This window comes from Diachasma alloeum, unplaced genomic scaffold, assembly GCF_001412515.2.
Source record: "Diachasma alloeum isolate Michigan unplaced genomic scaffold, Dall2.0 Dall_scaffold_00212, whole genome shotgun sequence".
Lineage (NCBI taxonomy): Eukaryota > Metazoa > Arthropoda > Insecta > Hymenoptera > Braconidae > Diachasma > Diachasma alloeum.
In genome coordinates this window covers 772,994-800,515 of record NW_021680377.1, presented here as the reverse complement: position 1 = coordinate 800,515, position 27,522 = coordinate 772,994, and the positions used below count along the sequence as shown (strand labels likewise).

General features: G+C 41.6%; 3 protein-coding genes across 3 annotated transcripts in view; 2 read left to right on the top strand and 1 right to left on the bottom strand.

The window, feature by feature from the left end:
- LOC107036915 (neuroligin-4, X-linked) overlaps nucleotides 1–4,026 on the bottom strand; it is a 79,551-nt gene extending 75,525 nt beyond the window's left edge. The window contains exon 1 of the mRNA XM_015255168.1: nucleotides 3,339–4,026. The gene's annotated coding sequence lies outside the window, so the exon portion shown is untranslated. The remainder of the gene's footprint in view (nucleotides 1–3,338) is intronic.
- A 16,434-nt stretch (nucleotides 4,027–20,460) lies between these two features.
- LOC107036876 (glutamate receptor ionotropic, kainate 2) lies at nucleotides 20,461–23,077 on the top strand. Its single transcript, XM_029126030.1, has 8 exons — nucleotides 20,461–20,623; nucleotides 20,762–21,261; nucleotides 21,389–21,715; nucleotides 21,840–21,999; nucleotides 22,055–22,263; nucleotides 22,329–22,418; nucleotides 22,485–22,648; nucleotides 22,711–23,077. Exons 1-8 carry the CDS (start codon nucleotides 20,461–20,463, stop codon nucleotides 23,075–23,077), a joined length of 1,980 nt encoding a protein of 659 aa, XP_028981863.1.
- Nucleotides 23,078–23,713: 636 nt separating this feature from the next.
- On the top strand, nucleotides 23,714–25,311 carry LOC114841137 (facilitated trehalose transporter Tret1-2 homolog). Its single transcript, XM_029126027.1, has 3 exons — nucleotides 23,714–23,862; nucleotides 23,906–24,453; nucleotides 24,536–25,311. The coding sequence occupies exons 1-3, from the start codon at nucleotides 23,714–23,716 to the stop codon at nucleotides 25,309–25,311; spliced, it is 1,473 nt and encodes a 490-aa protein (XP_028981860.1).
- Nucleotides 25,312–27,522: the final 2,211 nt, after the last annotated feature.

Sequence of the window (27,522 nt, the reverse complement as noted above, 5' to 3'; positions counted from 1 at the left end):
CCCCGTGTGATTCACTTCGTACAGTTTCAATTTGCATTCTTCGCCCAGCATCACCGCTCCATTCCCATCCCTCGACGTGTTTCACTTCGAATTTTACAAATAAAATACAATTTATCGATAACCAGAGGTGGTAAATTTTTTTTCTGGCGGAGAATTTTTTTTAACGTGAGTGGCGGTATTTACTGGGTGTTTTGGCTGATCGGTGATGTCTGATAAATTTTTTTAGGGGGGCGGGGTATTTTTTCCATTATTTATCCTAGCGTTTATATTATTCCAACCAAAAAAAAAAACCCATTGGATTGGCTTTTCCAATTTGAAAATTTTTTTTTCTACGCTGGTAGAAAAAGAATGAAATCTCATGGAGAGTTCACTACTAACTTTCAGGTGTCACTGAAAATTCAGTAAAATTACAGAATTTTAAGCAACATAAAGACGAAAATTCCTTAATATACAGCGCCAAATTACATTGAATTTTCAGTGAACCCCGAAATTTCGTAATTTTTTTCCTCCGAAATCGCATTCATTGTCACTGCCCGGAAAATTCCAGAATATATTTACTGGAATTTTCTGGTTTTCTGTTCATTTTCAATAACAATAATGGAACTGAAATTAACAGTTCTCTTTGATTTATCCACAAAATTCTGAATTTTCAATGAAATTCCTCGAAAATTGCTTTGTGAATATTTTTTTCCTGGCGGAGGATTTTTTTTATCGTTCACGGAATTATTTACTGAATATTTTGTCTGATGGGTGATATTTGATAAATTTTTTAAGGGTTGAAGGGGGGAGGGTTCTATTTTTCCCATTATTTATCCAAGCGTTCACATGATTTGTTTTTAAAAAACTTCCAGCGAATATACGGGCATGCACAAGCGCAGGAAAACAATTTGACAACCAATTTTTTTTTCAATTTGGCTACCATTTGGTTCTATTTGTGGTAATTTACTGCAATTTTTATTGTAAATATGAAATTCAATGAATCAATAACCGGAGGTGGTGCATATTTATTTTTCTCGTGGAAAATTTCTTTTGTTGGTGAAGTTATTTAGTAGATGTTTTGACTGATGAGTGAAGTCTGATAAATTAGTTGAGGATTTTAGAGATGTGTGTTCTCTTTTTGGTAATTTGAGGTGTTTCAGGGATTGATGTGGGGGATATTGAATTTTGGAGAGGAGAGGGTGCGGAAATCATAGATTGGTGCTCCGGTTAACGCGCAGTCGGGCTTTAATTGTTGAAGTGGTAGAATTCGATATTGACGGATATAAATTGACGGTGGAAGAGCGCTCAGAACGAGACTAGTGTTTCAAAGGCAAATCTCCAACCATTATTCTCCAATATAATCGATTTTTCCGGAAAAATTTGAGGGATAATTTCGTTAAGAGGAGTACCAATATGGGGCTGAGGAAAAAAACCTATAAAATACAATTTATCGATAACACGAGTTGGTGATAATTTTTTTCTGCAGGGAAAGAAATTCTTAGAAAAATCCTAGTGCTATGAAGATAATTTTTCTAAGGATTTCAGTGAAAATTTCATATACCAAGCGGAAAAAATTCACGTGCTACTCTAGAATTGTTCTAGGAAATCCCTCTCCGCGTTGTGTAAATTTTTATTTCCATTTGTGGCAGTATTTACTGGATGTTTTGACTGATGAGTGAAGTCTGATAAATTTGCTGAGGATTTTGGAGCTGTGGGTGTTCCCTTTTTGGTAATTTGAGGTTTTTCGGGTATTTATGCGTAGGATATTGAATTTTGGAGAGAAGAGGGTGCGGAAATCATAGATTGGTGCTCTGGTCAACGCTCAGTCGGGTTTTAATTGTTGAAGTGGTGGAATTCGATATTGACGGTTATAAATTGATGATGGGAGGCTTCGCGGGGGGATTTACGGGGTGCGAGAGCCATCAGAAAGAGACGCTACTGTTTTAAACGCATTTCTCTAACTATTATTCTCGCAAAAATTTGAGGGGTACGGAAAAAAGATGATCTATCACAATTTCGCTGGAGGAATTAATTTTGCGATATCGCTGTGCACAAAGACCCTGAAAAAGCCGAAACACAATTTTGGATGGCAATTTCCACTATTCCATTCATTAATTTGAGGGGAATTTTTCGGTCTTTATCAAGTCGATCTGAAAAGAGTAATGAATCCAAGCTTTTATCGTCCATTGCAATTTCCATTGTTAAATTGGGGCCGTCCAATATGCGCCGATTCAAATTGACGAGAGAGACTTAATGGAGAGAAAAATACCATGCGAACGAAATCAAAGGATCGTGTTAACGTTAGAATTCCGCGCACACCCCCACTCCCCAGATATGTATCGCTGAGGAAATTGATACCTTTTTAGAGTGTTTTCCCCATTTTTTTGGCACCCAGCTCTTTTCCTTATATTGATTTCAACGGGATTTCCATGGATGCGTCAATCTGGGGAGAATAATAGATCGGGACTTCCATCGTGTATCGAAATTTCATTTGTTGAATTCCGGCAATTCGATATTCATCAATTCGAGTTTACGAACGGAGATGGGGTAACAAGGAAAATAGGCGAGGGCGTGTTTTCTCCTGAAATCATAGTACAGCTTCGCGAAACTTTTTTTACGATTCAAAGTTCAGAGAAATTCAGAGCTTCACGTCGACATCAGCGCTGTTTACTGCACGAGGAAAATTAGTATTTGAAATTGAGGCATTTTCACTGTCTCAAATTGAGATGTTACAGATATCCAAATATCTTTTACAATTTGGTAGTGACAAATTGTCAATTAAATTGCGTAAAAAAAATTGAAAAAAATCTTATTATTAAAAAAAATGATGAATATTATTTTTTTATTATTTTTAAAACATTCATTGCTTATAAATAAATGATTGAAATTACGCAATTTCAAAATTATTTCATTAATCTTCCTCCAAAAGTAAAGTTTATAATTTCATAATCAATTTATAATGCCTCTTTTTTTAAAATACTTCATTAATTTTCTCTCAATCTTCGTGTCTAATGTCTTAAATTAAGACATCCCGAAGACACTATTTTTTACAGCCTCAAAAAACTCAAAGAAAAAGCCTTTGAATTCAAAATTGATGAATAGCCCCTACTTCACCTAAACTGAGCACTTCGTTCCCACTGTAACAAATCACCCACTCTCACTATTCCCCCCGCAACGACCCCCTAAAACCGCCCCATCCAAAAGAAAAGAACCCCGTAACTCCCCCCACGCATCAAACCGGCTAAACCCAGTAATTGAAATACCCTGGAATCCAACATTCGCAAAATCCCGCGGATTACCCGCCAGCCGCAGAAAACCTTAACTCCTAAATATTATAAATTTCAACTGCAGGAACTTACCGACAAAGTATTCATCATCAGATCCCTAAATTCCACGCGAATAATCTCATAATCCACCATCAAAGAAAAATCCCCCTCAAAGCGTGTCTTCTCCGGGAAAAAAAAGCTCGAAAAATCCTGCAAACTCAATCTGAAAAATATTCCCCTCCGCCAGTATCACGTTGTCTCACTTCACCTCGAGTCTCGAGACGGACGAAGGGTGAATGGAAGTGAAACCACGGAGATAGCGCCAAGGTGAATTCCAGTGGCAATCACTACACCTCACCCCCTTCTCACCAGCAGATCCTCAACGAGAACACTCTCAACGTGTCTTTGGATGACGTTACTTAACTCCACCCCCAAACAGTCGCAGTAACCGCAAATTGCTCATCAGTTCATAGAACACGTCTGACTCCACTAATTCTCATCCCCCGGGGCCACCTCATCGCCGTATTTTCCAAAGCCCCATTGTCCAAACCCCCGCGAAAAAAACTCTCACAAAAAGTTCAACCAAAACCACTCACCAATCATAAAAACCCAATAACCATAAAATTAATCAACGAATAAAACACAGAGCGAGCAAGACTACACAAGCGTTAACCACGTGACAGCCGGCACTCAAAATCCGGCCCGTACATAAAGGCAAATGTCACATACAGACGTACAAAATGATTCAAAGTGTACAAAACTACCACGTGACACGCATTGGTCGCTTCGTACCGGGACACTGAAGCACTTGCTTCTTGTTTTTGCAAGTGGGTACCCGCCCGTACAGGCTCAGAGAGCTTTCATCCCCTCTACGCTCCTGCAGCGCTCGTCCCCCACTCTTATCCGCCCCCCCCCCNAATCCGGCCCGTACATAAAGGCAAATGTCACATACAGACGTACAAAATGATTCAAAGTGTACAAAACTACCACGTGACACGCATTGGTCGCTTCGTACCGGGACACTGAAGCACTTGCTTCTTGTTTTTGCAAGTGGGTACCCGCCCGTACAGGCTCAGAGAGCTTTCATCCCCTCTACGCTCCTGCAGCGCTTGTCCCCCACTCTTATCCGCCCCCCCCTCCCGCCGCCGTTCACTCCGCGCTCTGCCGTCAGGTGTCTACCCCTCGTTCGCGTCTATCGTTCACAGGAGGCGCGACGTGCGCAAATGGCGGGCGCACTATATCCTACTACTTCTCTCCCTCTTCAACCTCTTCAACCTCACGCGCCTCCCCTCTCCCCTGCCCCCTTCATCGCTGCTAACCTTAACCTGACTCATTCGAGGCATCCGCCGTCTCACTTTATCACGCTCGCTCACAGACTTTGAACGCCCCCTGCGAGAGTGTCCTCTCAAGCCCTTTCTCACTCTCGCTCACTCTTGGCCCTCGGCAACCCCCACCGATCGATCCCACAGCAGACGCGCGACTGTGTGCGCATCAGGTACACACACACATACGCTACCCTTCGCTTTTCCTTGGTCTCTTTTTTCCCCCTTCTTTCTGCACCTTTTCCTCATTTCATTCTTGTTACATTTGAATCAGCCCGGGTCATACATGTGTTGATGATGGCCCTCTCACTCCGCTGTCTACAGTTTTTACGAGCTCACGGAGTTTCGAGAATCCTTTCGAGCTCTCGAAAGCTTCCGTCACTTTGGAGCTAACGAAGGTCTCGCCTCATTAGGCTCACAGATCTTCAGGACCACTTGATGTCTCACGTGTTGGTTTTAATTCTAGAGGGGCACGAAAGTTAAATGATCCTGGGTTTTTTTGCTGAGAATCTCGGTCGGAGGCCTCTGGTACTTCAACATCTTTGATGTGCGATTGTTAATTTTGGGACGAGTGCTCCTAATTATGAGATCGGGACGCAGACGATCGTGTGGTAGTAATTTTTTGAAATTGCGAGTGATTGATTTGCATGACCACCAGTTATTGAGTTCAATTATAACTCGTAATTTTAATCGATTATCTACTTCACTCGCAGAATCTCTTTGCGGTATCGGCATGATGTATCAATTTACTGAGAACTCAAAGGCCGTCTCTTAGAGTGGTTTTAGGTCCGGCAACGACTAATTGGTTATGATGGCTTTTGGCGTAATGAACAGAGTGATCAGAGCCATTCATCAGGAGAATCCTTCAAAGATTCTTTTCACGCAAAAGACATGAGACCAAGAAGAAGCTTATTATGAAGAAGGTTCCTTTCAGTTCAGATACGCATCTCAAAGCGATCTTTGTGAAGGCATTTTCAAACTTTCTAGTTTTCCTGATTGGATGATGGCTGATGGTCGATGTGCTGCGACAGCCCAAAAAAGCTGTAATATTTGGTGAATTCATCAGCATCAAAAACTTTGATTTCCTTTCAATCGAAGCACAACTAACAGAACCCAATCCGATAAATTCCGTAAGACAGTTGCTATTCGTTCATCTATATTAAGACATGAGGCAAAGGGGAAGCTTATTAGGAAGATGGTTTCTTTAAATTCAGACGAATCTCAAAGCTATCTCTCTGAAGGCACTTCCAAGCTACCTAGGTTTTCTGATTGGCTGATGACTGATTGCTGACATGCTTCGAGGACTTCGATTTCCTTCCAATTGAAGCACAGCCAACAGAACCCAATTCGATAAATTTTGCAAGGCAGTTCCTATCCGTTCATTTACTCTATCAAGAGAGTGAATATTCAGTGACTGAGAATTCTTCAAAGATTCTTCTCACGTAAAAGACATGAAGCAAAGAGGAACCTCATTATGACGAAGGTTTCTTCAAGTTCAGACACAACTCGCATGAACCTTTCTGAAGGCATTTGCAAGCTTTCTAGGTTTCCTGATTATCTGATGACAAGGGCCGGACACTTAATTCAGTAAAAAGGCTTGTTTTTAACAGACTTTTCATTAGATGAAGCCTTCGGTTCTGCTGATAACTACTTCCTGATATGCTTCACCAGCCCGAAAAGCTAAAATATTTGGCGAGTTCCCCAAGCATCGAAGACTTCGATTTCCTTCTAATTGAAGCGCAACCAACAAAATCCAGTCCGATAAATTTCGCAAGACAGTTGCTATTTGTTCACCTATATTAAGAGAGTGAATATTCAGTGACCTCTAAAGCAGAACGAATCTCCTCTGTATTCGTTCACATGTATTTCGCTACAAGCACAGCGCATGTATCCAAAAAGCATTTCCCCCGTTTCCATTGCATTCGTCGGAATTAAGTTCCCCGGAATGTTGTTTGAATGAGCACTCGCTCCCCCAGAATGGAGTTAATGAATTCTCGTTCTTGTTGTTGGGGGGGAAAATTGGTATAGCCATGAGTTTATGCTGAAGGATTTTGGGAATTACTTGGTGAAAGCACCTGTGGCATGAAACTTATCCTTCATCGACATTTTGAGGGGGAAAGGTTTTGCTATCAAAGCGGAAGCCGATTCGACGGGTTAACGGTTGTCCTTCCGTCCGTTTCTGTTTCTGATAGACTGAACGCAGACTCGATTGTTCCAGATCCGCCCGTACATCACCAGACGCGTCGTGAACACTGTGAATGGTTGTTTCAGTACTCCAGTGTTGTAGTAATTTTGATACTGGACAGTTGAATTTAATGGATAATTCGGGATTTAGTTCCTAGGGAGGATTATAAACTGAAATTAGGAAATTGCCCAAGTTGGGTAGTAAAATGTGCTTGATTCAAGTATATTTTATACTCAATTGGGCGATGGGTAATTCAATTTGACGATGATTCTTTAGTATCAGGCCGGGTTGTTGCAAGCCCTCTCAAGCGTAATGTAAGTGTCAGAATATAAGGGTCAGAATTAGGGTGAAAACATTAGCATTAACATTTTTTCCTTTTCTTCAGTTCCTACGGAAAATGATAAACTGAAATTAACGCGATAAAAGTGTTATCAGTGAAGTGGAAAAGTGGGTGGAAAAAGAAAAATTGGAGTGGAATCTTGAGGAGGCACGAGCAATTATAGTGGGGGCTCTGACGAGGCAGATCGAGTGAGTCACCTTAAATTATCCGGGGCTGTCTGCTTGATGATTCGATCCTGCTCCATGAGATTAAACTCAATTTACTGTCTCGGTCGTTCTTTTTGTTCGCTTATTTCTCACTGGTTTTCTCCTTTGTTGCAGCATGAAATAAATTGGGGAATTATTCTCCGCGATGCGGGGAGATTGCCGAGGGTTTGAGTAAGAAAATGCGAAGTCTTTGGTAAACTTGAGACGAACAAGGTGAAGGCGCGAGCAAAAAACCGACGGTGATATTTACAGGGATATATTGTACTCTTTGATGTTCGGATTTGACTTAATGCGGCCCTTCGATTTATTCCGAATTAATTTTCCCGGAGTAATTAAACTGAAATTCACAGTTCCCACAGATTTTTCAATGAAAATATTACATTTGAAATGCAAATGGGAATGTTGGTTGTTAGAAATTTCCAAGACACAGGAAATTTCAGTGGAAAATTCTCAATATTGCAGCTCCCTATCGATTTCTCTTCAATTTCCCGTGAAAATATACTCTCCCCATCCTATTATATCACTTTATTCAGACAAAAAATCCTCCAATCTCTCGAGTTTGTCTCAAGAACCCTGTCTATCTCCCCTACAACAAGAATACACGTTCTCAGAATAAGGACTCCGTCGAGAATCCAGGTGTTTTTCCTTTCATTCTCGTTTGTGAAGTAAAAGAGAGCATATTGTCGTTCTTTGATGTTTAGATATAACTTCATGCGCCTCTTCGGTTAACTCTGAATTATTTTCGCGAGAGAAACCGACTCAGGAGTCTTCCGGAACTCAAAATTAAATAGAGAAATCAAAATGCTGGAACTTTTGTTGAATTATCTGGAAAAATGTCTTGAATTTGATTTAAGGGAAAAAAGTCAATGGAATTTCAATTTTTACTGAAAATTCAACTGAAGACCCAAGTATTTATCGGAAATTCCATAGTTTATATGAATTTTCAAGTGAAAATGAATATTTACCGTCGAATTCTCTCAAAATTCAGAGGAATTTGGAATGAAAGGAGAGATTTCTCTGAATTTTCCTGATTTTTCTATGAAATTATGAATTTCCAATTACAAAATTCCTTGAAATTTCATGTTAATTTCATCTTTTCCTTTTTTAAAAAAGAAAATGATTTTTTTTAGGAGAAAAAATCTGTGGAACTTCAATTCTCTCTAAAAGTTCACCTAAAGTCAGGATCTATGAATTTTCAGTGACACAATTCCGTCAAATTTCCCTGAAAATTTCTTAACATCGCACCTCCCTATCGATTTCTCCTCAATTTCCCATGAAAATCTATTCACCCGATCATATTATATCCCTCCACGAGACAAAAAATCTTCCAATCTCTCGAGTTTGTTCCAAGAACTCTGTCACCCCGCAACAAGAGTACACATTCCCAGTCTAAGGACTCCATCTCCACCCAACGTTTTCTCCATCTCTCCCCCGCGAGTCTCTCCCCCCCACCGGCTGTCAAAACTTCTTAGCAAACGCTTCGAATATTCAACGGCGTACGTTCAACCGAGAAACTTCAATCTCAAGAATCGCTATCGCATTCATCCTTTATTCTCCGAAAAACAAGTGAGGCAAAAGGCAGGAGTCGAAGGACAATAAAAAACCCCCAACGAAAGCACTGAGAATGAAAAATTCCGATGGAGACGAAAAATACTCCTCTGCGTTGGCCGGATTTGTGACGTCACAGAGTCGAGAAATCCATCTGTATCAACATTACATGATAAATTTTTTAAAAACTCCGTCGTCTCTCATTTTTTTGTATTTTTTCACTCTGACAAAATCCAAAAACATGAAAATTATGTACAAAATTTCATTTAAATGTTAAAAGCTATCGATCATCAAGGAAAACAACCACTAGTACTTTCATTTTATAATAATATTTATAAACTATTTTTTTTATTTAGCACAAAACCAATAAGTTTATACAGCTTTTCATAAAATTTTTTTTTTTTTACAGTAGTTTAACATTCTAGATTTCGTCATCATCATTTGAGAAAATGAGAGACAATGTGAATACATTTTAGATCTTTTTTTCAAGATGGAATCGCTTAGCACATGTTATAAATTAATTCAACTAATTATATAAACTACTTGAGCCAAATATTTCGTTGCTGTCGAGAGCAGAACAATTATTGATGTTTGAACCCTCAAATTCGAACCAAACAAATTCTTTTTTGGCAATTTTCAACTAGCGATTTTGTTGGCCCAAACAAGACCTGTTTGACAACGTGTTTGTTTCTCTCTGTGTCCGTATCAATATCTATCGATTTAAAAAAAATAGCCACTATACACCACTACGTGAACGCAAATCGGTGCTGCATCTCTACTAATAAAAAATTCCGATGGAGCCGAAAAATACTCCGAGTCGCGAAACCCATCTAGCGCCGGAGCCCAAGAGGTGCAGTGCCACCGAGGTGCCTCTAAAACAAGAATGGCGGAGGTAAAAAAATGCGTTATGAAGTGCACATGCATGTACACGTGGAATGTGTGACTCGTCTCTTTTAAGTTTAAGTGTTTCGTGCATCGCATACATATGTATGGCGAAGGCGTCAGTTATACGTACGCAAAATTGCCTCAGGAGCCCCGAGGGCGGCGGGAGGTGTCGTCCAGCGGACGGAGTGAGAGACAAAGAGGATGGCAACACGACCCAGAGAGAAGTACAGAAAAATTTAAAAGTCAAAGCGAATATGCAGATCACCACCCAGACAGAGCCATACACAGCACTTTCCTTCAATCCTACTAACTCCCCCGCCCCTCGTCCTCATTTTCTCACACTAGAGATTCACGGTGAGTGTATGTTTATTCACGTTTCTTACACCCTCGTCCCTCAGACATCTCTCAAGTCAACGCTTTGTGCTGGAGTGGGTGGAGAAAATACGGAAAAGCACATTTTGAAATTCCAAGAGTCATCAACTGCGTTTCATTCCATTCTCACGGATTTCTTCGGGGCTGTGGACCACTGACGATTATCACGGGATAACGGTGAGAATAATGGAGGGGAAATTTTATTTGTTGAGGGGGGAAGTGAGGACAGCGTTGTTCCCTTAATTTTCATTATCCTGAACAAATGATGTAGGGTAATGGGCGCTTTTCTTTACTTAGAATTTCCACGGGGCATCACGTGCTGTGTATATTTTAGGTGAGTGTTTTTTAATTAGAGAGAGACACTGGTGATGGTGAGGAATGAGGGGGAGGCGGACATGGCGCGGTGGTTATTTCGCGTTGGATTGTGAGGAGGTACTTTTTTAGTTTTTGTGGCGTGCGGGGGCCATGGGGACCTGGAGAGTTCGCACGATTGAGAATTCGGGGTACGAAAGGGGTGTCTTGTTGAGACTTAATTCCATTTATCTTATTTTTGGGGGAAAATGAGGGTTTTTCGGTTTCGAACACTATTTTTGCGTAATTCAAGAGGGTCTGTCCTTCACTGATACCGAATATCGTGTGTCTGTGTTTCCATGGGAGCGATATCGCGCGTCACGCACGGAATACTAGTGCACAGGGAGAACCCATGGCACTACAAAGGACACGGGATATAGTTCAGGTCCTCTGTGAATAATTTCGACTCGCATCAAAAATTTTTTTATTTCTGCATTTCTGGGACAACTGAGGGTTTCAGTGGCATTAGACGGGCCAGAAAATACAGAATCGGCTTTCACCCGGCGGAAAAATTCGATTTTGGCGAAAGTCGACTTTCCCCCGGAAAAAAGGCTGAATATGGCACTTTGGCTCCGGGTGGAAAAAATTTTTTTTTTATTTCTGCATTTCTGAGGTAAGTGAGGGGCGCAGTGGCATTAGGCACGCCAGAAAATACAGAATCGGCTTTCACCCGGCGGAAAAATTCGATTTTGGCGAAAGTCGACTTTCCCCCGGAAAAAAGGCTAAATATGGCACTTTGGCTCCGGGTGGAAATTTTTTTTTTTTTATTTCTGCATTTCTGGAGCAAGTGAGGGTTTCAGTGGCATTAGACGGGCCAGAAAATACAGAATCGGCTTTCACCCGGCGGAAAAATTCGATTTTGGCGAAAGTCGACTTTCCCCCCGAAAAAAGCCTAGATGGCACTTTGGCTCCGGGTGGAAAAAAAATTTTTTTTTATTTCTGCATTTCTGGGGCAAGTGAGGGGCGCAGTGGTATTAGGCACGCCAGAAAATACAGAATCGGCTTTCACCCGGCGGAAAAATTCGATTTTGGCGAAAGTCGACTTTTCCCCCGAAAAAAGCCTAGATATGACCCTTTGGCCTCGGGTGAAAAAAGGATTTTTAGTATTTCTTCAAGTGCGGCGGGTAGTCTAGCATTCTACTTCTCATATTAAGAATCACCATGCTCCCACAGTAAAAAATAATTTCAAATTCTTTCCGTACACTGACTGAACAGCCTTCAAATGTCCTGAATTCAGCCAGAGGAAACCTCCGTGACTCGTGCCTCTTCACAAATGATGTAACTCAGTACCCTCCCCGGCAATCCCGTGCCATAATCCCGATACCAAAACACCAAAGCACTCCAGATACACCAAAAGCGGATAAGAATAAACGCCAGCCGCCGGAAACCGGGGATTTCACGAGCTTTGACTTCCGCGCTTGATGTTCCCGCCAGAGACCCCCCGGCAAGGTCTTCCCCTCGATTGAGCTTCAATACAGCATTAGGATCGTTAGTTATCGCCAGCGGAGGCGAACCCCTCGCCAAATATCCTCATCCGGTTTCCCGCCACCCCTGCACCTGAAAAAAGGCATCAAGCGCGTTAAATTAAGCAAAAAAAAAATTGCTCACCTCTGCAATTCGCACTTCAGTCCCATTAAATTCCAATTTATCTTGTGGCTGTCGCAAATATCAATAACACCGTCACTCAAGTACGCTCCACTCCATGCATCCCGGTGAATGCGCAGCTCTCATCACTCAATTCTTCTGAAGATAAACAACGACAACGAGGAATTGTTTGGCGTACGTGGAGACGAGTGCGAGGGCGGTGGGGGGTTTGTTGATATATATAAAGAAGCGGAAAGTGGTACACTCTGTTTGTCAACGGTACAGCGTTGTTTGTCGTGTTACAGCCAACGACAACGGGTTTGCCGGGGGATTCTCTCGCCTGGAACAGCTGTCCTATCATGGTGGTTAAAATGGCAGGAGGGCTGGGTCGAACGTAAGAAGCAACTTTGTTCTGTGCTTTAAACCTTTTTCTTCCGGCAAAAGTCGTACGTCTTCATTAAATTTTTTGGGACTCAGCGGATGGATGTGTCAATTCGAGGATGATGATTTCGTACCAGCGCGGGCTGCACCGAGCGCTCTCAAGTGTAATGTAAGGGTCAGACACTGAGTGTGAGAATGTAAGGGTCAAAAAGTATATTAGAGTTAAAAACTGAGGGCCTGAATGTAAAGGTGAAGAAATGAGGGCCAGAATATTAAAGTTAAAAAAGTGGGTGTCAGGCTAAACTTTTTGACCCTTATATTCTGACCCTTCTTCGAATTGAAATAGCCATCACCCAATTGAGTATAAAATATATACTTGAATCAATGAAATGAAATGACATGAAATGGAAGACAAACGCAATAGATAAAAATCCAAGTAATTTCAAATGTGAATTCTCAGTTATGACCCACACCCCGCCGTGATAATAATTTTCCCGCATTTTTCACTTGTGAAGTCTAACATCACGCAAACCAAACTCGTTCCGCAAAATCTCTCTACCCAACTATCATCCAGCTTAATCTCTATACAACTAAACCCGGGTCATGTTTGGTGTATGTACACAGAATTATTCAAATCCGTGAACCTGAGCGTGAATTCGTTCCTCGTACATCCTGGACGGCGGGGGGAATATCGTTATGCCACCGCCCTCCCAGTGCAGATGAATAAAAATTGAAAGACAGGTATGCATAAATGTCACGCGATACAGCCACCGATGTAAATCCGTTTATATGGAGATGGAGAGGAAGCTGAATGGCTTTTGACAGAATGAGTTGTGAAACAAAATATCCTGAGGTCATTTGAAATTTATATCGATACCAAATGGATACATGCGGCGAAAGTTTTTCTAAAAAATTTCGGAAAACGTTTCCAACCGAATTGACTAATACTCCTTCCTCCCTCCGCAAACATTTACCCTAGCCAAAATGCAACAACACACGGAGAGAAATGTTCAGTAAAAATTATGACACTCACAATTTACTCACCGATTACGGAATCCACTCAGAAAATTTAAGTGACGGTATCGTAATTTTTCACAGGAGATTCAGATAAAAATTACGGAAAGCTCTGGAAAAATTCCGTGACAGTTCCGTAAAATTTCCTTCAACCATATTTCGCTCCGGAATTACGGAATACACTGAGAAAAAAATTTATTCCTTCCAAGAAAATGTTATTGGTGATATCTTTTTCATACTCTTAGTAGAAGAAAATATCTCTTTTGGAACGTATTTCTCCAGGCCAGTCATTTCCAGGTGCTCCGAAATCAGTTCCAAGCGTGAGAATTATGGTGATCTATAAGAATATTCTTCTGCATATGACCTCGAAGAAACTCCAATAATAATTATTAACATTTGGAATTATTCCAATTTTCTTAACCTGAGAAAATCGTCAATTTGTAAAATCCGGAAGATATCGGAGAACATTTTGTCCAGGTCATATGTAGCATAATAATCAGATTGTTCAACATCACTGTAATTTTTTAGGATAGACTTGGACTCTCTGAAAATGACTGTCCTGGAAAAATTCGTTCTGAAAAAATATTATCTTCTGACGAGAATATCAATCCTTGGCAGGAATAATTTTTTCTCTCAGTGTAGATATGTAATTTTTATTGAATATTTCTCTTCGTGCAAAATCCGTAAATTTGAATTGTGGTTGCCATCGTGATCGAGTCCCCGAAGGCGGAATCTGTTTCTAAACTGTTCGCCAAGTGGTGAAGGGATATTATGGAGTTTCTTGCCGCGGCATGCATCACCCCAGGCGATACAAGAAAATTCATGGTTCGTGCTGCATACAGCGATCCTAAGGATCCCTGCACACCTTGTGCAGTCTGTCTTCGACTCTCATCTTCGTTAGCGGAAGCTTCCGTTACCACTACCCCTTGGGGATTATGTACCCGCAGACTGCGTGTTTCGGAGGTGACTCGCCCGGCCGGCAAACAACGTACCTATAAACGTTCGCCTGGTAAATTGCATTGTCCTCTGGGCATGTAACAAACCGGCATCTTCATCGTCTAAAGGGTCTCGGTATGAAAAACGAAATGGCTTCAGTGGAGATTAATCAGGATTTTTCTTAAAGGGAAAGAGGCGCTCAATGAGCGGTTGCTCTCAGTGATTGCGGAGGGATTTCATACTGTTGAAAAAAATTTACTGCATTTTGTGGAAAAAGATCTCGAATTGGATTTAAGGGGAACAGGCAATGGAATTTCAAGTTTCTCTGGAGATTCGAGTGCAGTAACAATATTTTACATGAATTTTCAAGTGAAAATGGATCTTTAATGTTAAATTCCCTGAACTTTATTGGTTTTTCATTAATTTTCAGGGATAATTAACTTTAAATTTCCTGTTCCCACGGATTTTCCCCTGAAATTACGAATTTTTAATCACAAAATCCGCAAAATTTCTGTACATTTCAGTAAAAAATGTTCAACAGCCAACAAAATTAACAAAATTATCATCATTCTATTATTATTAATTTCTATTATTTCATTTCTATAAAAATTAACAAAAATTTTACCAACTAACATGACATCACTAGAGCAGGCACCCGCGTTCGGGAACACAGAGAAGCGATGACGGCATCGTCCAGAGAATTTAACCGACGATACCCTAACGTTTCCCAGGCGATTCAGCTAAAAACTACAGAACACCCTGAAAAAATTCCCTGCCATTTCCCCAAAAAGTCCTACAACCACACGTCGCTCCGGAATTCCGGATACGTAAGTTTTCCTGAATATTTCTCTCCGTGCCGGAACAAACGGCCCCCCATCTCGGCAGTCCCGGCCGTCCCCGAGATTGCGAAACACCCCTTTAAAAAAATCACAAAACACCTATTACCACGATCTGGTGTTTAATATGTCATCTAATATCCAGCACGCTGCGGAGCCGCGGCGCCGGTGATCAAAATTCATGCGCCACATTAACTCCTCTAATGACCCGTCGTTCCGGTCGTCTAACGACACGACAGTCTCTCTCCACGCGCAGCATTGTAATACTTCGTCCACGTGTATAACAACCATCGTCGTTCATTCAACTACCTTTATTTCGTCCTCGCCACCCGCCGCCCCTCGCTCGCTCTTTTTCCTCTACTTAACGAGAGTCGAGTGTTCTCCACGATACGAGGGAAGGGAATTAAACACCCGACCCCTCCCCCCCCCTGCCAGCCCGAATATATCCTGAATTTAGCGCTGCGGACGTGAACGATAAAATGAGAAAATTAGAAACGCGTATTGAGAAATTTGCCGGCGAGCAAAACCAATTGGAACAAATAACTTGTCACGCTGTGTGGCAGACAACAGCTGATCCTCCCCCTCAGTAGCTTTTCCCGATGGGGGGAGGGGGAGTGGTGAGAGACGGAGTCGAAGGAAAACGAGTGGAAAATCGAGAGACGAACGAGAATTGCTTCATGACAAATCACGGCAGATAGGGATATACAACTCTGGCTTTTCTCTCTAAGATCCCTCTGTGCTCTCTTGTTCTCAGCGGACTCACCAATTTCGCTGAGGAAGTATGAAATAGAGATGATGATTGCGGTGAGTCAATAGCAACCGGGAATATTCAATCGTGTTCGGTAAAAAAATGTTCGCGGAGGGAAGACTGGGATTAAAGAGGTGGAATGAATCAGATGGGGTTGCTAACTTCTGCGAAAAAGAGTTTTGCCACTGCCCAGGGCGCGAAAAATTGTTCCCAGCAATTACTGCCGGCCTATTTGATCGGGGGAATTGATGCTCAATTGCAGCTGCCGGAATTCACCTGTAGATTTTTTTGCAGGATTGGGGAAAAGTGAAAGGCATTTCTGCATAAGGAGAGGATTTTTTTTTTGCTTTCGGGGAATCTTGAACTGGAATTTATCGTTTTCGTTAATTTTCTCATCAAATTGTCAATTATCAATGACGAAATTTATTGAAATTTCGGGGGAGGGGTCACAAGATGAAAATTTTTTAATAATTCCAACGCGCATAATAATTTCAATGACTTAAATTATGACTTTTCTCTCTAATATCCGTCTGTTCTCTCTTTTTTTCAGCGGATTCACCAATTTCGCTGAGGATGTAGGAAATGCGGAGGAATGGTGATTGCGGTGAGTCAATAGCAACCATAAATATTCAATCGTGTTTGGTAAAAAAATTTTTGCGGCGGGAAATCTGGGATTAAAGAGGTGGAGGCGTGAAAAATTGTTTCCAGCAATTATTGCCGGGCTCTATGCAGGATTGGGGAAAAGTAAAAGGAATTTCTGCGTAAGGAAAGCATTTTTTTGCTTTCGGGGAATCTTGAACCGGAATTCATAGTTTTCGCTGATTTTATCATCAAATTGTGAAATGAAATGATGTCACATGATTCATTGAAATTTTTAGGGAACTGTCACTAGATGGAAAATTTTCATTTGAATTTTGCGCGTCGAATTCCAGAAATTTTAATCGTGTTTAAGTTCCACTGAAATTTCAGGAAATCTTGTCGTTCAAAAATCAAATATTTCATTAATTCTGCGTTCAAATGATCTGGGAATCAATAAAATACTTGATTTTGGGTTCAATTGTTCTGTGAAAATTCAGAAAAATCAGGAAAATTCATGTCATTTTGTTTCTGAATATTCATGTTCCACCGAAAATTCGATTCAATGTCACTCTCATGAGATTTACTACAATATCGTCCATGAAATTTCAAAAAAAATCTAGTGTAGTGCAGGACACTCCAATTCGCATGATAATTAGAACGTTATCATGACAGAATCAGAATTAGAAAACGATTGTATACCAAGAGGCTCCGTTAACCCTTATTAATGACGCTAATAACTCGACAATACCGGTGTTCTCGGCCAAGTACAACCACAGTTAATGGCAGAAACGTATGACCGGCCATTTCCGGGGCTTCTGGAACAGACAGTTGCCCTTTAATTATGAAGCGATTCCCGTACATCCAGGGATTCCGGCTGGCGATCGAGCGAATGCCGACTGAATAAGGCACGCATTCCCCCGAAAATAATAACGTTTCATCACCTGTTTTTGCCATCCAAATCCCACCTGCGTATTTCTTCGCGAATTTCCGGCTTTGAAGAATGGATATCGAGGGGATATCCGCCAACATAATTGATTATATTTGCGACTGTTGCCCCAGGGATAATCAAATTTCAATGAGTCGCGCGAGAGAGGAGGGGGTGAACAATGGCGCACAGTCGGCACTATGAATGTGGTTGAATGCGAAAATTGATGGAATTAATGTGGCCGAGTGGAATATATACGTATGTCCACAAAGTGTGTACACAACCGGGGCGGTACTTGTAATCAAGTTGGGTTTCTCGATCCGAAATAACTATCCCTCAGAATATTTGCGTTTTACTCGTATCCAGTATCATGCTTGGATTAATTAATTTGTAAAATGTCCTTGGCATGTTTGTTGGGTACATTTACTTTGATGATTTGTTGGTGCACATCGAGGGGCTATTGACTCCTGAAATCATCCCTGAAGTCAGGAATTTTATTTTTCATTGATTCATGATATTTTTTTTATCTCTTTGTATTACAAAAATCTTAATTGAGTTCCGGTGAGGAAAATTTGGCAGTCGAAATTACGACTCTACAGTTGATGATCACAAGGGTCAAAATAATGGCCATGAGGGTCGGAATAAGGGTCATAAGGGTCACAAGGTCACAAGGTCAATTTTTTATGCCCCTGACAAAGTTTAATCACTTCATTATCCATTTGACGATGGAGATTATGCTCGTCTCAGTTGAAAAGGGGGATTCCCAGGGGAGTTGGATTGTTGGACCGATGTTGCCAACTTCGAATTACGAGTTTCCAACAACAATAAAGTATGAACACAACTGCCTTTGCTGAGGTGGCACACCAGCCGCTTTCCACCCACGCAGCCTGAATTTACAGCGCAATGTACTTCGGATTTACTCAGTAAAGTGTCGTAAGACGCCTGCTTAGCGGGCCTCTTTCAATTTGCAAGACGGGGAAGTTTTTCTACTACCGGCGGCTTCCATTTTCCCCCTTTTTCATTTATTCTTTTAGCCAAGTTATTTGTAGATGGTAAATTCACTCTGCATTTTTGTCGTGCTTCCGTCAATTTTGGCGTCCATATGCATCCGGGAATTAATTATTTTCGTCAGGATTAATTGTCCCGCAATTATTTTCAAGAAATTCAATTAATTCCGATTTTTTCATGCGCATAAAAAAAATCGAAATCGTCTTTTTTAAGACGTGTGTCCCCAAAATTGAGGCATTTTTGATGTCTTAAATTAAGACAAGTATTCTAGACGTTCTGGTTGTGTCACTCGAGGATCTTAAAACTATTGTTTCAAACTATTTTTATTTTTCTATTCAAACTTCACAAAAAAATAGTAAATTAATTTCACAAGTAATTTGTATCAAAAAACACTCTCATCCAGAGCAATCTCACTGTTATCAAATATTCATACAGATCGATGGAGAGACTCCGTGCAATTGTGTTAGCCATTGGTGGACGTCAAATCAGTCGTCAAATTGCAAAAGCAATATTCAAATTCGTCGTGTGTTGACAAACGGATTTACATATTTGGTGCGTCACGAGATCGATCGATTAACCGAACAATTGCCGCGTAGAGTGGGAGAATCAGAGAGTTTCGATGGACAGAATGCTTTGTTCACTCTCAGCGCTGTACATCCGGAACTCTGATTTTTTCCCAGGGCACGAAATATTCATAGGCATTTCGAGTTTGATGACACAGAGCTCTAGAATTTCATGGGGGACGAGCTGTCGAGTGATTTACAGAGACAAATTTGGGGGTTTCAAGGCCTTTTGAATGGACTAGTAAAACAGGTGGGGATGAATTCCCCTCTTCATGACGACATTTTTAAGGGAGAAGAAAGAAGCGGGAAACTTGGGGAATTGCTATGGGATACGGAAGATATCAAAAGAGAATAGTTTACAATATGCGGAGATGCGGTAACGCGGGGGAGAAAAGGGAAATATTGTCCATAAAGTGGCGGTATAACCGTAGAAGTTGATAAGTTTCTCGTATAAACGCTGGAACCTTTATGTATGGAAATGGCCGTTGCGTCAATCTCCAATGTCGATATGTGTAGCTGGAACTTTTATCGTAATGTCGATTCTTTCGAAATTCTGCGGCGTGAGGGATGGGTTATGTCATGAATATTTACCGGAGTGAGCGATCCTGTGATTTCTGAAGAAATAGGGCACTTTATTGTGCTTTTGCGCGTGATTACAGCGCTGATTTTAGTGATTTCGAGACGTGATCTCAGACTGCTGCCAAAATGGTCGTTTCAAATGGTAAAAATCTGCTGTTCACAAGAGACAGAAATCGCCTAATGATCCCAGGGACATTCCAGTGAATCCTGTCACAATCTCGATGATGCGTCAACACTCAGGTTTGATTGAGAACCCGGAATACCCTTCCTAGACACACGGAAGCAGCCCCACGGGTCGCAGGAAGTAATCATAAATTCGTGATTCCTGTCGCAGTTTGAGAGCTGTTTACTGTCTTGAGGACTGTTAATTCACCGATTTCCCCCCGAGAAGTGGTGACAGGCAGGGACGCCAGAAATGACAGGGATCTTCCTATAAGAAGTACAACACTTCCATAGTCAATCAGTCCTGGGGAAGGCGCCGTCAAGATAATCAGTTTTACTTAACCGAATATCTCCTAGTGAAATTATTACTTGGTGACTAGACGTTGTTAGAAAGTTTTTGCACTTATAAGTTTCTAACCCATTATAGTTCAACATTCCAAATTTTCCTGGAAAAATCGAGGAAAACGAAATTTTAGCTCAATTATTCATTGAAAATTGGCAGAAATTAGGAAAATTCTGGTAAATATATTCGAAAATTGGTACTAAATGCTTCTATTTTTCATTAAAACCCAAAGTCGCTTGGGAATTTTTTTTTGCTGTTTAAAAATGGAGAATTTAAAAAAAAAATCCGTGAAATCTGAAACTCCATGATTTTTTCTCCTAAATCACAATAATTTTTGAAATAAGAAACATGGAGCTTCCCGTCGCGGTAATTCTGAGTTTTATTACTGCCTACTGGTCAACCTTGACTACTGGACACGTACACATCACTTATTACGGATCTTTGATTGATGAATTCTACAAGATTCATGACGCTGATGGGATCCTCATCGTGTCGAGTACCAATTATCATTGTGAGTACGACCAACTAGACTAGATGTAGTTAACAACTCCATTTTTGGTCATAAAAATCTCGTAAATTACAACGCGCAAATTAATGGAACAACTCGAGAAAGTGAAGGCACAGATAAGAATCTAACGAACAATTGCAGCTTTTGGAAGTCTCACATTCTGGCACGAGATGTCGAGAAAAATGTCCAACCGCGGAAGAGCAGCGGACATGGTCAATTTCCAGGAATTAACACCAACATTGCAGTTGTATCGCAGGCAGAATGTCCGTCCACTGTTCGTAATTTTCATCAAAAACATGAAGGAAGTGCATTTTTTCGGGCGAATCACGAAGACCCTGAACCGGAGCAACAGCCTATGGGTGATTCTGTTCTCTGGAGACAGCAGCGGAGACGCCTGTGAATTTTGCCGTCATCCGGAGGGCAACCTGTTCAATTTAAAATTCAACTCGAAAGTGATTGTTGCGTGCTGCGAGTCAACCATTATCCAGGAGTGGTGGACAAGCACTGGTAATCGTACTCATATAGGAGAGCTGGGGCGGTGGATTGACGAGAGTCGTGGCATTGAGTGGTTCTCCGACAAGTCTCTTTACGAACGGAGGACTTCTCTCGAAGGTCGACCTTTCCACATCAATATTGTGCAAGTAAATCATTGAATAAATGATGATTATTGATGTTGATTACACACCCGGGGAGAACTATTTGTTGAATTTCAACAGCTAGTTGACGGAATGAATGAAAAACCATCACCTGATCTGACATTTTTCCTAGGGATCAACCGACATCTGGCAAAAAAACGGTGATCTCCATGGATATTTGGGAAGAGTCGTGAAAGCTCTATCTCAATTCATGAATTTTACCATTTCATCTGTAACAATTGAGCGCTCCTACGGCCGTTGGGATCCGGACGCTTCAGAATGGACCGGTGTTCTTGGGAAACTCCACCGGAACGAAGTCGACATGGGGGTATCCTCATTCATCATGACTAATGAACGACGAGAAGTCGTCGACTTTACAATTCCCACTGTATACGAGAATTCCCGGTTGTACATTCGGATGCCTGGAGCGAACACCGTGCAATGGAACGCCTACTTTGAGGTTGGCCACTTTATTAAAAGGGTCTTAAGCTCATCAGGTTTTCCAGCATGTCCACCATTCCGCACCATTCTTTCTCAATTTATTTTTTTTCGATTGGTATTTCCCAAAGTTGATGTCTTTGCAGGCGTTTGGGATGGACGTCTGGCTGGTGATAATCGCTTTGATCATGACGACACCTCTTCTCCTGACGTTCATCAAGTACAAAGGAAGATCCTTCATTTTCCCCCTCGTCTTCGAGCATTACTCGTCTGTTTGGGGTATTTACTGTCAGCAAGGACTGCCAGGTGAGCGGAAAAACCGTGATAACTTGAAGTTTACAGGAAGAATCTTTTTCCGCAGAATTTCCTGATGAGACACCTTTGAGGATTGTCTTCATATCCCTATCCCTGTCGGCGCTGGTCATCACCATGGCCTACTCTGCGTCTCTAACCAGCTTTCTCGCAGTTAACGTTTCACACATGCCGTTCACTTCGATAGAAGAATTTGTCAAACTTGGGACTTATAAGTTGATAGCCATACAGGACACTGCGGATTATACGTTGTTCAAGGTGATTTCTTAATTTGGAATTAGTCAGGTCTAGATTGAGATGGATTGGTTCAACCTTTGTCTTAGGATTCAGACGAAGTACTCATGAAGAAAATGGCTGCGCTCATGGAGCCCCCGGGATTTCTGCCAGCAACTCATCACGAAGGGTTCCAACAGGTTATTAAAAGTCATCAATGATGACAATTTCACCAAAAAGTTTGACCTTCTACATTACCTCAACAGGTATGTCGAAAGAGCGTGGCATTCCACACAACCCACGAGATTCGAGAAGGATACACGAGTCCTTTCATCCCCTGTAAACTCGCCTGGATCAAGACCAGAAAAATCCAAGCGTCAGGAATCATCATGCCCCTTAACAGCGAGTACACAGCATTCGTGAATTACCAGTAAGTGAAAAATCGAGGTCAATATTGAAAACTGAATAATTGAAATAAATTCTGTTGTCAAGTCTTCAGCGATTTAAATACAGTGGATTGCTTGATCGATGGAAACGAGAGTATCATTATCGGATAAAGGATGTTCCCGAGATCTATCATCCGTCCGTGCAGCTCAAGGGAATAACGCCGATCTTAGGTGTTTTGACAGCAGGATTATTGATTGCCCTCATTATTCTCTTAATAGAACGGATTTTTCATCGTCACAGAGATCAGTTACAGCGCAAGAAAATACGAACATCGGAGGTGGAAATGTTGCAACGCATGCTTTCCCGTCCTCAGAGCTCCCCCTCCTGGTCACGCGATTCCAACGATTTTCGCACAATTTATCGAAACCGTCAGAAGAAACTAGCGCAAGCGTGGATAATAAATTTTGAATAAACTATTAATTACACATTTTAACCAAAGAAGCCTTTGAAATTATCCTATTTATAATGTTGAATAAAATCCTTTCGCCCACAAAGAAACTTTTCAAATGATCTGCTATGCAATAACAACCTTTAAACCGTATCAATCGGCCAATTATTCCAGTACTGATCGCACATTTTTAATGTTATATTCAATGAAAAATCACCTTTGGAAAACATATCATTCAAACGCAAAATACGTTGATGTTTACTATTGTCAAGCGAAATTGCGATAAACAATGTGGTTCATGTTCGAGCGTAACACCAACCGTATGCAGTAGTGCTTATCGATATCAGTGACGCACAGTGGAAGGATTAAAATACACCGTTGGAGCCTCTGTTAAGGCTCGCTCGCCTGGATACTGATACCTAATTTCTGGAACATCATTCCCACTGCTGATAACGCTTTCATCCTACATCACCCTCAGTGATCGAAATATGTCATCTTCCGTGCACAGGTACTCATGAATAATCCGGTTAATGTAATCATTGAGAACGAAGAAACAGTGCCGAGGAAATTTGGTGAATCCCGTTCGATGAGACATGATCAATTTTGAATCGAGTTCAGACCGTGAAGGTGAAATATTTCTGCTTCGACTGTTTTCATGTCATGAGCCATGTGGAGACACCCGCGAGTCTACCTATCGCCATTCGCATATCAGTAAGTGGCTCTCCGTCAAACGAACGTCAAGTTAACAGCAGAAACAAAGAAAAAAGTAATGAAGGCGGTGCATTCACAATACCTGATTGCTCTGATAGGTAATTTAGTGCTCGAGATTTTTTGTACTCTTCAATTGCTCAGGTATGAAACCTTTCCAGCGAGCTCAGTGATGATTCCATATGGTCAGTCAGATGCTTGGCTGATGGTGGCCATCCCCGCGCTGCAGAACAAGCAGAATCACCTGAATTTGACTTCTGACCAAGTGGGATGGATAGCCAGTACGACGTCAATCTTCATCATAGCAGGCTCCATCGTATCGAAATACTTGATGGACATCATTGGCCGGCGAAACAGCCTCATCCTAGCGATGTTCCCAATCACCTGCGCTTATATAGTGATGGGCTTCAACACATTCGAAGCCTTCGTCATAGGAAGAGCCCTCGTAGGGTTATCACTTGGGTTTTCACCGATTCTATCACTCTATTTCGGGGAAATTGCGAGTGATGAAGTTCGCGGGAGGGTAAATTTTGTAGCGATCATCGTGGAAAGTGTCAGTACCCTGCCGGTCCTGCTAGCCAGTCCGTTCTGGAACCTTCATACGTTGAACTTCTATCTTCTTATTCCGTCGATGATCGTCGCATTCCTTCTGTGGATGATACCCGAGAGTCCCTACTTCTACCTGATGAAAGGTGAGTTCATTGATCGATATGAATCGATATGAATCGTTGAATCGATATGAATCCTTGATCGATTTCCTCGAAAAATTCATAGGAGACGCCGTGAGAGCAGAGAGAGCTCTTGAGTGCATTCGCGAAGCGAGAGAGGTTCCCAAGGATCTAGTGTCTATCCAAAATTACGTGAACGCGAAGATGGAGAGTGAAAGTAGCTTTGCACTTCTGTGGAAGAATCGCAGGAGCAGCCGAGCCTTCGCCATCCACCTTTGGCTCTTGATGTACCTCCACCTGAGCGGAACGTCAGTCATCAAAAACTATGCTGGTGTTCTCTTTGAGAAAGCTGACCTGCCCTTGGATGCAAACGTTGAAATAGCCATCACAATGGTCATTACGATCATTGTATGCTGCGTGGCAGCACTGTTTGTAGACAATTTGGGGAGAAGATCACTGCTGTTTTTGGCAAGTATTCCCATGATCATTGGCATGTTGATAGCGACTGTATTCTACGTCTTCAAGGAGACGAATCGTGATGTCTCTCACTTTTCGTGGATCCCATGGACAGCTGTACTCTTGATCAATGTGTCGAAGTCAGCGGGTCTGCAACCGCTGAAACATATTCTGATGTCTGAGTACTATCCTTTGAATACTAAAGCAACAGCGGTGTCTCTGATTCACATGGCCGAAGCTCTAGTGGAGGCGATTGTTGTGAAACTTTTTCAGGAATCTACAGACCTCATGGGCTTTGGCTCTGTATTTTTTATCTGTCTGTTAATTTACGTAATTGGTACAACCGTCATGTACTTCATCATGCCAGAGACTAAGAATTTATGTTTCGCGGAGATTGAAAGGGTCTTCGAGCGGCAATCCAAATAAATCTCTAGTTTAATAACATTTTGCGAACATTGCTCGCTTATTCATCAACGCAGCTCTATCGCTGTATTCGTTGTTCTCATTTATTATGCAACAAGAGTATAGAAAGTAGAATGAAGAATGGGTACAGGGAGAAGTGTTATGAGCCCGGTGAGAGCATACAGCTCGAATTCTCAATGCGCCTTGGCCCTAGTGAGACACCGTTCGCGTGGAATCTTATTGAAAGGCGAGATAGGGACGGTAGACTTTTCCTTTCCACGCTTGCTTGAGCTCTCTCACCCTCTCTCGTGCACACACCTCAGGGGTCTTATTTCTTTTCTCGTCGCCACCTACACCTTTTTTTCTTCTTTCCTCCCACCGCTTCCTTTCTTTTCAATCTCTTTACTCTTTTTGCCAACGTCGCCTGCTACTTATTTCACATTTTCTTTATTTTCCTGTTTTCATTTTTCTCTCACTTTCCCCGCCTACCCCCTGTCCTTTTGCCTCGCTGTAATTTTTTTCTGCAAACCTTACCAACTCCGTGTGACACCGCATCAAAGATTTACCGCGTGAAAATATCGGTCTTTCCTGGGCTGCATGGGTGGCACACGAGTTACGCTACATATATTTCTCGCTGTCAATATTGTTTCAGTCGAGCGAAGAAGGAAAAAGAACGGGGAAAGAGGCGAGAATGCCATTCTATCCGGGGACAAATCCCAAATCATGATTTTTTTCCCATTAAATGAGGTAAAATGATTGTCGAGTTTGCTCCACGATTTTTCACAATATTCTTCGTTTGTCATGCGTTCAAACTATTTGCCTAGGGATGTAAATTGAAAAACCCTAGGTACGTCGAAAAATTTATTAATCGAATCGCAGCGGCCATTCAATTTCCCGTGAAACAGCGCGGAGCGAGGGTGGAGAAAGGAGGATGAAATACTGTGCCGAAGGGCATACGTTGACCCGGTGAACTCTATCCCTCGGCCTGCATGCTAACACCCAGTGCAGAGAGGCTAAACAAATGATAAAAAATAAAAAGTACAAATACTGATATTCTGGTATTTATACAGTGACTAAATCTCTCCCCTTTCCCGTTACAATATTGACGTGTTTTTGGACAGAGTTTGTGTTCTAAAATATTCCCGTCAACTCCCTGAATATTTCAGTATTTGTTCCTCATGAATTTCTCCTTTTTCCTCACTCTCTGCATTCATGAAATTCTGATAAAGAAAATGCAACCGAGTGAATCACCACCGGAGCACGGTGGAAACCACACTTGAAACTTTTCAAATCCACTTCTCCTCATTCGACATCCCATGTACACGGCAGTTTCAGCTTGTTAGTGAGGAGCCCCATTCGAAACTATGGTATCGGAGATACAGTGGCAAAATAGTGTTATACAAGGGAGCCGAGTTTGGGGTAAAACTGAGTCGTTATTCGGTAACCACGGCGAAACTTTAACCAAGGTGTTGGAGAAACTTCTTAGCATTGATACTGCTGTAGTTCACCGGTGGAAGACATTGAGCGAGAAATATGATGGAGCAAACAGGTTAGAAAAGTCAAGTCGTTTGATGCGGCAAGAGGGAAGTCATCTGTGTCGACAAAGCGCGAATAATTTGTCATCTACTATCTGTGATTTCAACCTGGATCAACAACTCAGTTGACTAACGAGAATATCTGTCGCCTTTTAAGCGTGAAAGATGAAGAAACAATTGACGCTGAATGACTTGCTGCAATTATAGGCGAAGCAGATGAGGGAACAAGCGTCTGAGGAAGGAGGCTGGATGTTTTGATGAAGTTCAAATGATTTTTCATCTACATTCGATGAATACAGTAACTTAATTTAACCACAAGAACCTTTGTTGCCTCCTAACTAAGAATGTGGATGGAAAAGCATGAAGCGTTTCAGGAAAAAGAAAGCGAACTGGCTTGTCTTATAATCTAACGGCTTGTCATCAACTTTCGATGATTTTCATTCGTGCTTATGACTTAGTTTGACTGTAAGAATCTTTGACAACGCCCAACGAAGAAAGATGACGCACGATACCAAATCGGAGTATTTTCCAAAATTCTGAGAAAGCAAAGAATTTCTTATTCCCGTGTTCCGATGATCTCCTACCTATTTCCGATGATTCCAGTCTGGATTAATGACTCACTCGACCTGCAAGCACCTTCGTCACCCCCAGGGGAGCAAGCCAGTTCTCCACAGTCGATATATCTTCCCCCCCCCCCCCC

Coding starts and splice junctions, on each gene's coding strand:
- LOC107036876 (XM_029126030.1), top strand. CDS start 20,461: ATGGAGCTTCCCGTCGCGGTAATTCTGAGTTTTATTACTGCCTACTGG. Junction 22,419..22,484: donor ATCACGAAGGGTTCCAACAG/GTTATTAAAAGT, acceptor TTACCTCAACAG/GTATGTCGAAAGAGCGTGGC. Junction 22,649..22,710: donor ACAGCATTCGTGAATTACCA/GTAAGTGAAAAA, acceptor TCTGTTGTCAAG/TCTTCAGCGATTTAAATACA.
- LOC114841137 (XM_029126027.1), top strand. CDS start 23,714: ATGAGCCATGTGGAGACACCCGCGAGTCTACCTATCGCCATTCGCATA. Junction 23,863..23,905: donor ATACCTGATTGCTCTGATAG/GTAATTTAGTGC, acceptor TCAATTGCTCAG/GTATGAAACCTTTCCAGCGA. Junction 24,454..24,535: donor CTACTTCTACCTGATGAAAG/GTGAGTTCATTG, acceptor AAAAATTCATAG/GAGACGCCGTGAGAGCAGAG.